The sequence below is a fragment of the Staurois parvus genome, unplaced genomic scaffold, assembly GCF_062004578.1.
Source record: "Staurois parvus isolate SC_StPar_1 unplaced genomic scaffold, SC_StPar_1.0 ptg000227l, whole genome shotgun sequence".
Classification (NCBI taxonomy): Eukaryota; Metazoa; Chordata; class Amphibia; order Anura; family Ranidae; genus Staurois; species Staurois parvus.
In genome coordinates this window covers 4,516,711-4,530,156 of record NW_028318023.1, presented here as the reverse complement: position 1 = coordinate 4,530,156, position 13,446 = coordinate 4,516,711, and the positions used below count along the sequence as shown (strand labels likewise).

Here is a 13,446-nt window from a genome sequence, read left to right as displayed (position 1 = left end):
CTTGTTTACTTTAGAAACTAGCCACAGTCTGAGTAAAAAAGCCTGTTCTCTGCCAGCATGCTGTAGAAATTGATCCTTGTTCTTTGTGTGGAAACAGTCATCACTCACAGAGAGAGCAGGAGCTTTTTTGATTGCAGAGACATAGGTGTGAATCAGCAGGGGGCATATTGGACTTTTGCAAAAACAGCACTTCTATACAGTGGGGCCTCAGGAGATGTAATTGACTGGATGGGATGGAGGGATTTCTACATTTTGCCAGGCATCGGGTATCGTTCATTGTGATTGGCATGGATCTACATCACTGGACCATGTGATTAACGATGGATTTACATAGTGGGGCACTTGCTGGGATCAATAAAGGACTTGTTTTTCTTTATTTACTGTTAACTTTTTTATGTGTGTGAATGGATATGGATACTATGTACTATCCTTTACATAGGTGGGGGGAGGCAGTATCTGGATGCCCCCTTATTGTTAAAGGGGGCATCCAGATTCTGATAAACCACCGCCCGAAGACCCCAACAACCAATGGGCCAGGGTTGTGGGAAAGAGGCCCTTGTCATCATCAATATAAGAACAATGTGCTGGCAAGGTACCCCCCCCCCCCCATGTTGAAGTCTTGTGGCTTGGTTTGGTTCAGGATTTGTGGTGGCACATGCTCACCCCCCATTTCTTGGCCTGAGAAGCTGCATGCTCAGAAAAGGATCTGGTATGGATTTTTAGGAGGGACCTCACACTTTTTTTTCTTGTTTTTTTTTAATGGAGTTCCATCTAAAAATTCATACAAGAGTCTCACCTAGTATAAGGATCTCATATGTATTTTTAGGGGGAACACATTTTTTGTGCAGGTTCCCTTATTTACAGCTACTGTATGTGGGAAAAAGGTTCTGTTGTATGTATTATTAAAATTGCTGCTCCCTGCCATACAGAATTATTGTTTTTTTTACATGTTCCCCTGGGCAGTACCTAGCCTCCCAATGCAATTTGTTTGACTATCCCTTTCCTATTAGCCTAGAAAATGACTGTTCCTGTTTTTTAACATTCTGCTTCTACTGACTTCACTGGGGTTTGGATTCTGAACCTGAACTTTAATCATACTCTGCAAAACCTGCTTTGAACCGAACATAGATACATTCAGCCAGGGGCGGACTGACAACACTTGGAGCCCAGGGCAATAGGGGATCATGGGGCCCCTGTGTACTTGCCCAAACTCAAAAAAAGCCTATGAAAAAGGTACCAGGGGCATCTCATGGGACCCCCTACTGACCCTGGGCCCTCGGGCAGTGCCCAGGTTTCCAAATGGTCAGTCCGTCCCTGCATTCAGCTCATCTCTAGGTACCACTTTGGCTCTTTGTGTTACCCAAGAAAATCTGAGGACTGAGTGACATCTGAACCTGATTCTGCAACCAGCCTTGATGTGGTCAGGGCATCAGTTTAGACATAATACAGCCCTAACCACAACTAAATGATTACAACCTTTTTGTTTTATTCAATTGTAGTAACAAAAACTAAAGCAAGAATATGTTATTGGAGGATCCGCTCATCTGCTTTATTGTCAAAGTTTAATTTTTACTGTACAAAATAAAAAAAACAAGAGATTATTTCCCTTGTTGCTTGAACTGTAGTTTGCCTTCATACTCCTTTTAAAGCCCACCTCTGAGCAACTATAAAATAAAATTACAGCCCTAATGCAAGGGTCAATTACTCTTTTAGGTCTAGGTGACAAATCAAAGCAGTTTTACTTACCCTATCCTTCACAGCTAGACTGGTCTCTACTGTGTCTTCTCCCATATTCTCCAACAATTGAAGGTCCTGTTGTCGTTAAGACCAGCACATGGTCCATGGGAGTACTCAGAGGAACAGTATACCGCTAGAGCACAGGGGAGCGCCCTCTGCTGGAGGAGCAGAAAATCAGGTAAGTAAAGACATTTCTCCTCTCCCCTAAACAAAATGAGCAGTTAACACTTGCAGTGCAGGCACAATCTTCCTCTTATAATGTTTTCGATGAAATAAGCACAATTGAAGAGAGTAACAAATGTAGACTTAGGTTTCATGTACACTGGGCATTTAGCCTTGATGTATGAGATCTCATCATTTTGGTGGGGGCAGAAGGCATAGGTGCATTGTCCAGTTCCGTTGCCAGCAGCCTGTAAAACTCTGTGAGAGGCTGAAAACTGCTTAGGTTGGACAAGGATGGTCAGTGCACCAAGTGGTGCTAACATATAGGCAGTATGTGCCCAAGGACGAATGCCACAATATTGCACTTTCTGGACAATATACAAAGCCAACGGTTTGACATAAATTCCTGTTCTTAAATAAAAATAATTTAATAGAGAAAAAAAAATCTGCTCAAAACAAGTCTAAATCAGTAGTGAAGCAAACTTGGTGGCCCAGGTGGTAATACTTTTCTCTTGTGTAATTTGTGTGAACTCTGTAAAATAACAGTCATTAATGTTTTGTACAAAATGGACTGGCTCGGTTTCAAACACATAAAGAATGCTGAAACAGATAAGAGATATACTGTACATATATTGCAGGATTAAAAAGGAAACAAGGCAGAATAATACCGCCTTACAGTCATACGGAGATGAGGTTTATTACTTGTTGTTTCTGATCTCAGCTCTGATCTTTTATTTCCAGTGCTCTGTGACCTGTGGTGAAGGTATTGAAGTGAGACAAGTTCTATGTCGTTCAGGTGATCAGTGCGATGGAGAGAAACCAGAATCTGTAAGGGAATGCAAGCTAGCCCCTTGTAATGGTATGTATTGCTTTTCACAGTTCAACACTCTCTTTTCAAGAACTGAATTAATAAAGTTGGCAAGCAGAATCACAAAGCTTTTAAAGCTAAGAGCTCAGGGTACATTTTTCTTTTAGTTCTAAGGAAGCATTTTTGCTGCTTCTGTAGAACTGAAGCATTCTTGATGTTATTTTTTCCTTTGTCCCTTTGGTTAGGAATAGATGTACATGTGTATTTTACTAAGGTGTTCCAGGTGACAGATAGGAACTAAGACTGCTAGAGTTCAAAAACAAAGTGAGACCGATGACTGCTGCTTAACGCCAGTCTGGTAAGAATTGTACTAAAAACGACAGAACTATAGCATAGGGAAATCTACACTGCTATAAATTAAACCCTCCAAAGATGGAAATGTCATCTAGAGTTAGGGTAGCTTCCACAAATCTTCCACCATGTATGGCACCATGTATGAGACAGATTGACATATCCTGACATGATTAGCATGTCTCAGAGACCCATTGCAATCTATTTCCAGAATTCAGACGTTGTTCATGGTGCCTGTGCACCAAATAGATTATTCCCTTTACTGTGGGCTCTTGCACTTTAGTGTATATGCATATGGCCATACAGAGTGACATATGCCTGTTTTGTCTGCATCTAGGAACCACAGCTACTCTGTAATTTTACCCATACACATATGTTACAGAATAGGCTATATATACAGTATGTAAGTATTACCAAGTGCTGCATATTCTGTAATGCATGTCTATGGATTGAATTACCCAGCAGCTGTGGATGCAGCCAATACACCACAAACCCCTGTCCATGTGCAAGAGCCCTAAGTGAATTTTGATTTTAATCACATACTTAGATTGTATTGTATGTAACCCCAATGTGACCTGATTATTGCAAGTACTGCTCAATTTTATCACATTTATCAGGTCTCTAAACAAACTCCAGGCACATATCAATAAACATACTGTGCTCTAGCTGCGTATTCATCCAACCAATATTAAATTTATTTTAAATAGTGGTAGGTAGCATTATTACAAATGTTATGTCTTTGTATTATCATCTCCTAGATTGTAAGCTCTAATGAGCCGGACCCTCTGTTTCCTCTTGTACCAAATTGTATTGTAACTGTAAAGTCTACCTTCCTTTTTGTAAAGCGCTGCGCAAACTGTTGGTGCTATATAAATCCTGGATTATAATAATAATAATCTACAAATTTACATCACACCAGATTGGGTTTAGGTTTGCCAGCACTGAGCAAATCTTGAATGCTATGACACCACTGTGAAAAAATGTAGCTCCAATACACTGCACAGTACTGTACCTAAGGACATGTATGTTGACTGGCTTTTGTTCCCTTCATGGGGGGTGTTTACATTTCCATATAAGACACCTGTCAATGAATTTTTAATGATCTCAGAGACATCTCAAACTGATGTCAAAGTGGTGTCTTTGACATAAGCCCAAGGGCCATCAATATGGACCCTAATACAGTTAAGGTTCTTGAAGCTGGAGTGGGAGGAGTTAAATAAGATGGTTTGTAGAAGACAGAAAAAGGAGGACCTCAGCTGTATGGTGGTTCTCATTCATGCTTAGAAGTAATTCAGGCAATCTTTAATTAGTTCTTTAATCACTCTGGTTGTACAGTGTACCATGAATCAAAAGTCCTCAGCAAAGAATGATAAACAAGGTCAGCAGGAAGGTCCAGGCTACCTGTGGGTGGCCTTTGTGCAGAGTCATACATGTCTCTTGACCATCATTTTTTAATGGCAACCCCAAGGATCCTACAGTAGACTTTCCTTAATCGTCAAACTCTAGGACTCACCCGCTGCTGACTAGAGAAGGGGACTGGAGACAGGGACTGCCTAATTACCTCTCTCTGCAGAGATGACTCATATGATATATGTGTGTGTGCACATGTATGATCATTTACAGAGCTTTTCTTCTCCTTCTGTAGCCCCTGGGGTGCTGTATGTATATATTTATATACAATATATATATACAGTATATATATGTATATATATATATATATATATATATATGTGTGTGTTTGTGAGGGTGTGAGAGAGGTGTAGATATGGTGTAGGATGAGGGGGCCCAACCCCCAGAGTGGCAGGGGTAAGAGGATCCATCACCTACCTTGTGTGTCCATGCATAGGCATCGCTAGTGCCTGGCACATGCTCTGTATCTTTTACCTGCTGCCCTATGTACATTACATACTCTTGACTCCTGCACAGGGGTGGACTGACCATTTGGAAACTCGGGCACTGCCCGTGGGCCCAGGGTCAGTAGGGGGCCCCATGAGATGCCCCTGGTACCTTTTTCATAGGCTTTTTTGAGTTTGGGCATGGACACAGGGGCCCCATGGTCCCCTATTGCCCGGGGGCCCCATGAGTTGTCAGTCCGCCCCTGCTTCTGCACCATGTAGATTACACATGCCTGACCCCTGCACTGTGTATGATTTATACTTTTGACCACTACACTCTGTAAATAACATAATTCTGACCCCTGCCCTGTGTACTTAGGCTCAAGTTTTGAGCATCTTCCACTTTCTTTCTACACCAGTAACTCGCTTTGGTGCATCTCCTGATTTCTTTCCTCTGGGTGCCTAAGAGTATCTCCAAAATATTATGCCCCTGTGGGGAATGGGCAGGGGGTTGTACAAATCAAATGAAAAACAGGAGAACAACAGTTGTTTTAGCAAGTTTGTATTACATGCCTACTTAGACATGAATTTCCACTCACATAATGATCACAATCCCCTAACCAGCCTACCTGACCATATTCAGTCTGGTTACTGACATTCCTATTTTGCTGTGTTGAACATCTGGTTAATAGTGGTTTTGTGGCTTCTATTTTGATAAAATGCACTAAGTAATGCAAATGTGACCATTTTACTTAACGTATATGTAAACCCTCACCTTGTAAAACAACCCATTCAGTTTAAAATTAGAAATGAAAGGCAAAACATTTGTGCACAGATATATAAAAAAAAAGATAAACACCCTTTTCCCTTTTTTATAAGTGATCACATAACCTCTGTTCTCAGCTGCATAAGGACCTTAAACAGGTGAGGGAGGAGAAACAGCAATACAATGAACTTCCCAGTGAATGGCTGTGCAGGAAGGGGGAGGGGGCATGTCAGGACAAGTCTGATCATTGGAGGAGAGCAGGCTAATTTCCCAGCACAGTTAGAGAACTGACTTTGTTGTGTTTTCCTGCTTAGTGTGGTCAGTTTTTAGTAGGAAAGCAGAGGGACTGGTAGGAACACCGGGGTTTTTAAACAAAGGAAGCAATACAAAGAGAAGAGAATATGTTTTCATACAAGTATATGGCACAGCAGGCACATACTGTACCAGGAATATGAAATGTTAGTTTTACATAGTCTAAAGATAAAAAACCTAAAGATAGCACAACATATTTGTCATTGGGCTCTCTTTTCCAAGCAGCTGATAAATGGGTTTTTTTCTGGCTAGTGCTTGAACTTTTGCACAAAGATATGCATATAGGCAGCACGATAACCACAATGTTTTGTTCACAGAGGCTTTTAACAAACTTGTTTTTTTACAGTCTACTTTGCAGATTTTATGTGCGTTTATTCCTACATGGTATACACATTTAAACATGCTAACAGAATTACAAAGACACAAAAACATCAGCTAGCCTGGGCTTAGCTGGAGCATGATCAGATGCGGGAGAGTACATTACACAGCAAACCACACGTGTTAGTAAATTCAGTTTATACATGTTCCAGCCTAAGTGTGCATATCTGTGTGCATTGAAGGCATCTTGAATGTAGGACTTCTTTGTTAACCCCTGACTGACGTCCTGGAGTGTGCAAATACCCTTTAGTATATATTAGTAAGCTGCTTACAACTAAGCCATTATGTCATTGTTTTATTAATGTTTTGCAGTGCCACCACCAGGGGCGGACTGACCATTTGGAAACTCGGGCACTGCCTGAGGGTTGGGGGTCAGTATGGGGCCCCATGAGATGCCCCTGGTACCTTTTTCATAGGCTTTTTTGAGTTTGGGCAAGGACACAGGGGCCCCATGATCCCCTATTGCCCGGGGGCCCCATGAGTTGTCAGTCTGCCCCTGGCCACCACCTTTATTTGTATCTTTCCAGACCATGTTAAAAATTAGACGTCATTGGAGCCTGTTACTTCTGTGCTGTACTTATGATAAACACTAGATGGCAAACTCTTCTCATTATAAAAGCCATCTGTAAATTCATGGCATAGTTGAAGAACGTGAGGATTTCAACTTAGTTTACTACATTGTTCCCAAATATTGTAGAAACCATTGATGTTTATAAGATATAAAGGTGAAGTCTGCCAAAAAATGATACTTAGGCTTTTGTTCACACCTGTGCATTGTGGAAACACATGCAAAATCGAGCGCTTTTCTGCAATGTATAAAAACATGCTGCCCTGACCTATATGTGTACATACCTGTTAGGTGTTGGTCTGTTTTTGCTTCCATCATATTTTTATTGCCCATGAACACTGACGGTAGCATAACTTCTGTTCTCAGGGATCCAAAAATTAAAGTGTTACTAAACCCACAACAGTAACATCAGTCTGTATATGCAGTAAAGCATGTTTGTTGTAACCTAAGGGGTTAATCCTCTGCATTGTATAAAAAGGTTGTTTGATCCTGTCTTCTCTGATCTTCCCCTTCTTCCACAGTACCCAATCCATCTGCTGAGAGTAGATAGCCTTAGGAGGCACTCTGCACATGCTCAGTTTGGTGTGAATTGCTGGATTTTTTTTTTTTTGAGAGGGTGCACATGATCAGCACAGGGCCAATCAGCACTGCCCAAACAGAGGGTCAGGGGCCATGCAACCTCATTGGACAGTCAGAGGAGAATGAAAACACCTTCCACAAGCTTTAACCAGTTCTCAGCCAGATACTGATAGAAGTCACAAGACTGCTATACACTGTTGAACAGAAATGGTATTTAGCAGTATATATTTACTAAAATAATTGCATTTCCATGTTCTGTGTACTGTGGAAGACTGGATATAGTGAATGCAGGGTCCTGGGTTTAGCAGCATTTTAAAGTAGCACCTAAACCTAACTAGATGATATTTAGTTTGCTAAAGGACAAATTGCCTTGGTTTTTTTTTTATAAAATAGTGTTTTTACTTTTCTATTTTTTTTTTTGCATCTCATTGCTGCTGATTTTCTCTAGCCTTTTTCAGTCACTTGCTGTCTACAGGCCCTCTCTCCAATGGCACCTGCATATCATTGCTTTGGACTGGCTTGCTGATCGTGACAATGGTGTACCAAGTGTGTACAATGTTTGTTGGAGCGACCTCCTGTAGTCCTAACCAGGGTGACAATGCCAGGATGGAGAAAGTTGTCACCCTTTAAGAGGAAGTGCCTGAACAACTTTATGGAATTTTGTAACTACTTGTGGACCCCCTACCACAGTTTTACTGTGGCAGAGCACCCCAGTTGTGCCAGAACACCTACATGTACATGATCTGGTATTCCTAGGTAAGGGGTATTGCTTTCACCCACCAACCCTTCTGTACATTTGACCCTTTGATTGCCCCTAGATGTTAACCCCTTCCCAGCCAATGTTATTAGTACAGTGACAGTGTATAATAGTATCAGCACTAATCACTATATTAGTGTCACTGGAGATGTCAGTGCCATTTATTCAGTTCCCATCCAGTCCCACTATAAGTCGCTGATCACCGTCATTACCAGTATAAAAAAAATAAGTAAAAATTCCAGTATATATACTGTATAATATCCAGTTAATATGCACTTGTTAACCAAAGACATGTAGCAGAATACAGGCCTAGTGCATTACCATAAAAAATGTTTAATAAGAAATAAAATAGGTGTTGTATTTCTTAGTAAACATTTTTTATGGTAATGCACTAGGCCTGTGCGCCCTCTCTTTGTTCTTTCCTCATTCAGTATATTTGGATTCCACCGGTCTGTTGAGGGCAGCAAGGTGTGCATGTTCCAGGACATTCTTAATGTGGTTGTAGCCTGCATCGAGTCCATCCCCAAGCGCAAGAGCATTTGTGTTTGCTGGTTCAATGTAGCAGAATACGTATTGGCCTAAATTTAAGAAGACATTTTATTTTTTAAAATTTTTTTTAATTGGATATGTTTAAGAACAGAAAATAGAAAATTTAGTTATTTTCCCACATTTTTCAGGTTTTTTGTTTATAAAATAAAAATGTGGTGATCAAATACCACCAAAAGAAAGCTCTATTTGTGCAAAAAAAATGATATAGAATTTATTTGGGTACAGTGTTGCGTGACCATGCAATTGCCAGTTAAAAATCTCAGTGCCAAATAGCAAAAAATGCCCCGGTCATGAAGGGCGTAAAACCTTCCGGAGCTGAAGTGGTTTTAATAAAAGTGACGTATTAAAAAAGATTGAAAGCTTTCATTAACTTGTGAAACTTATTTAGGAGATTTGGTTTAGATTTACTTTAATGTGAACCTTTCCAGTATGCTAACACGGTAAAAATAGTAGTACCTTTATCATTTTTTCCATGTGTTGTGTCATCTGCGTTAATCCAGTTGCATTATAACCTGTCAAGACACTCTTGTTACTGATATGCAAAATGTACAGTAACTCTTTGCCAAAAAAATCTTCAGCAGCTAAGCCCTTATTTCCATGTTTGTCTGCTGACATCTGCTGAGAGAAATGAGACATGGTTGTCACTGGAAGGGCAGAGGTGACTTTGAGGGGCAATATACCAGCACCCAGTGCTGGAGTAATTGGATCTCCAGGACAGACAGAGAAGAGATTTTGTTCTGTGGTTATTCCTCAGTGAGTTGTATATTAGCAAAATAGTCCATATTTGACAGCACTTTCTGTAAACATTGGCAAAGCCAAGGATTTCTACAAAGTCAAACTGAATAAAACGGTGCCCTGCAGAGATAGTAAATACTTATCTCTCTGGCTGCTTGCACTGCTGAAAACTGTTGTTATCAGAAACGGACAGTCCCTAGAGACCAGTTCTTGCCCATTTCTGTGCTTGGTGGTTCCCTAGGTCACTACTGCTTGCTCTAGTGACATAGAGGTTGATAGAAGGAACCGCTATGCACAGTGGGGGATCAGAAGATCGACAATCCTGGAAGCATGCATTTGAGGAATCCATTTCTTTTTTATTACAGCAACGTTCATCACCATGGGAGGTAAGTATTTACAATTTTCTCTATAAAGAACATTTGTATTCACAGTTTGATTTCAGGAACTGTACAGTACAGTAGATGCAGACCGGGTGGTGGTAGGATTGCAATACTGCATCTTACAGTCACTGTAGTTAGAACTTATATGAGCTGACATGAAGAGACTGGAAATATTATATTTATGTCAACATATTTTAAAGTTGAAGTCACAATAAACAATGGGCATACCTCATTAACGTGTATTGGGAATTCATTGGGGTTGATTTACTAAAGGCAAATAGGCTGTGCACTGCAAGTGCAGTTGCTAAAGATCCGAGGGGGGAAGATCTGAAATGAGGCAAAGCTCTGCTGATTTCTATTAAAAAAAACAGCATTTTTGCTTGCACATGATTTTATATTTCCCTTGCATGTTCCCCTTTGTTGTAATGTCATTGGTGAACTAAAGGTTTATGCATGCCCTGCTGGCCAGAAGTGTATGCTGCAGAACCGCTGAGCTCAGATTATCACAGACATGAGAGTATGAAGAGAGACTGACAATGCTGCTCTCTGCTGTGTCCTGTACTCATTCCTTTAAAGTGGTGTCTCACTAATACCAGAGGTGTATTACTAACCAGATCACCAGGTGAAAACAGAGGGGGAAAAGCCAGAGAAAAGAAAATTGATGCAGTCACCACATGTAATGATTGCTAAACGATTTCCAGGACTCCAGAACAGTTGCAGAGCAGTTTCAGATCCAGAGGAGGGAGTCTCTTCCTATGCTGTCTGTCTGGTTCACCTAAAGGGGGCTTCCTTCAGATCTTTGGTCATTATATGATTCAACACATTGCGCTTTTACTGTGCGCATCTGGTGAGTGCACATTTTTATCAAATTCCCTGCACAGATTTAAGTCACATGGAATATTTTGATATCACCTGTGCAACAGGATCTGTATGCAGTACAATTTTTTGACCGGTGTTTGTCAGACCCTCACCATCATATGAACACTTTCTTTGTTTTATGATTTTCACAGCCGCAGTTGTTTATTTGCACTCATTGTAGCGCTTCAATCACTCCCATGTTATCTCTTGTGTTTAATATATTTATATTTTTATATCAATAATATCTTTAATAGTGCACTTTTACATATTAATTTCTTCAGCGCTGCACCAATTTTTGTGTATGTTTTATATAGGGTTTTGGGTTCCTTTTTAGTGCATTTGCTGCTGACCTCATCAGAGTCTTGAGCGCTTGCTGATCTTCTATTCAACATTATGTTCCCCTCAGATCTAGAACAACTGCACTTCCAAGTGCACTTGGGGGTTGATTTACTAAAGGTAAATCGACTGCACCATACAAGGTGCAGTTGCACTCTGCAAGTGCAATTGCTCCAGAGCTTTGTAAATGAGATAAAGATTTACTTTACAAGGAATACCCAATCATGTGCAAGAAAAATTGAAAAAAAAAGCACTTTTGCTTGCACATGATTGGATGATGGAAGTCAGCAGAGCTTCTGCTTATTTATTAAGCTCTGGAGCAACTGCACTTTGCAAAGTGCACAGTCTATTTGCCTTTTGTAAATCAACCCCTTGGAGTGCACTTGCGGTGCACAGCCTTTTTGCCTTTAGTAAATCAACCCCAGTATCTCATACAATCTATGTTACACACAACAATCAATAAAGTTCTCCCTTCAAACAAGTGAGGCCAATTGTTAGTTTCTTAAAGTGAACATAATCCTTATTTCCCCAAATTATTCATACACATTCGCTACTTAATGGCCCCGGAGAGAGCGAGAGATGGTGGCTATGTTCCTGCATACAGTGAAGAAGGAGCATAGCCACCCTCTAACATAAAAGTCGGATCACAACAGCAAAAAAAAAAAAAGAATTTGGAGATTTGGAGTAGGCTGAGAGCAATAGAAGATACTTTAAGTTACAAATACATACTTGAATAGATTTTTTTTAAAAACTGCATTTAGTGTCACTTTAGTAGTAGTATAGGTAGTATAACTATCTTTCTATATAATGAATACTAAATACCAAAATACTAGTATTGCTACATGATATGTTGTATATTAGTTCCTTTATTTAACCTCTTCATGCCGGCCGAACGCAAATGTGCGGCCTGCCGGCGTCTGGGCCTAGATGCCGAGAAGCAGCACATTTGCGTATTAAAAAAGACCATATGTGCTGAGAGCGCGCACCCTGCGCGATTCCAGCACACATGTCTGGTACTCACGGAAAGGTCTCGATCTCTTCTTTCGATTGGGACCTTTCCCGATCATGTGACCGTCGTGATGGTGTGTCACGGCGGTCACATGACCCTAAACCCCACCCCGCCTCCTGGCTTCTGAAACCCTTAAAGGGCCGGGAGGTGCTGGCGCCAAGGGGTTAAAGAAAAACAAAGTATTTACTAACTCATTTTTAGCATGTAATTCAAGCCTTTGTTTCATATTTCCCTATGAGTCAAGCACATTATCCCAACCAGAGAGTACCCCCAACTCAATGGTTTTGTACATTCTCTAAATGAACTTATCGAGAAGAAATAAATGCCATTTACATGGCTCAGTGTTTACTTTGGTAGTGGATACTATTAAACATTGTTTGAAGATCATCAACTGTCATAATCATGGGCGTAGCATCAGGGGTCGCAACTGCGACTCCACCCATGCTTCACGGGGGTCTGTACAGCCTCCCTCTCACATATAACTTGTATGCCACTGTACCTGTGTGTGGGTGGCAGGGTCACTTGAGGGGCCAAGGCAGGTGGGACAGAGCCGTTGAGTGGAGGAAGAGGAGTGTCTCATCCCACTGCCTCCCAGCCGCGTGTCCTCCCTGTCCCTACCCCTCTGTGAGCTGGTCCCGCCCCTTCCTCCCCTGTCTCCTCGCCTCTCACTCCAGGTCAGTCCCCGTTGATCTCTCCATGGCTTCATGTTCTCTTATTGTCCCTCCCACCTGTCCTCAGTTATATCAAGGGCCCGGCAGGGGGTACATGTGCAGATCCTACAATCAAGTTCATCAAGTGGTAAGCGTGGAGCATGGGGGGAAAAGAGGGGATGGGGGGATGTGGAGGGACTGAAAACATTCTACAGTCCTGGACACTAACAGGGCTGGGGGCTTCTACACATTGAGGGGGACTGAGAGTTCCCTAGATTCTTCCTGTACTGGGGACATCCCATGTGTGGGGGAGTGACAGGAGCTAGCATTGGGGAGGAGTCCTGAACATGCTGGGACTTGTAGTGTGCAGGCTCCAGGGAGACCCCTGTGTATGAAGGGACCCTAACACTGGCAAAGGATTGGGGGCAACAGGAGTCACAATGGCAAACCCACCTATGCTCCAGGGGACCAATGGGGCCTCCCTGTCACATCTGGTCCTATACCTGGACAGGAGGGGCGGCATATACAAAAACCAGCCCCCTACTCTTTCCTCCTGCAGCTGTTAAAAGCCATCTCCTTCTCTCCCATTGTCTTTCATCGGCTGCTGTAGGAAAATGGAGGGGGATGGTTTCTGTATTTTCTGTCCCTTCTAACCAGGTTACTCTTATTTCTGTTG

The 13,446-nt window shown here is 41.6% G+C and overlaps 1 protein-coding gene across 3 annotated transcripts in view; it reads left to right on the top strand.

Annotated features, from left to right (window-relative positions):
• Positions 1–13,446, top strand: part of ADAMTS3 (ADAM metallopeptidase with thrombospondin type 1 motif 3) — a 305,366-nt gene that overhangs the window by 269,811 nt on the left and 22,109 nt on the right. For all 3 annotated transcript variants that reach the window (XM_089679599.1, XM_089679598.1, XM_089679600.1), the window contains one exon: positions 2,641–2,758. In XM_089679599.1, coding sequence (XP_089535725.1) covers positions 2,641–2,758 — 118 coding nt within the window. The remainder of the gene's footprint in view (positions 1–2,640; positions 2,759–13,446) is intronic.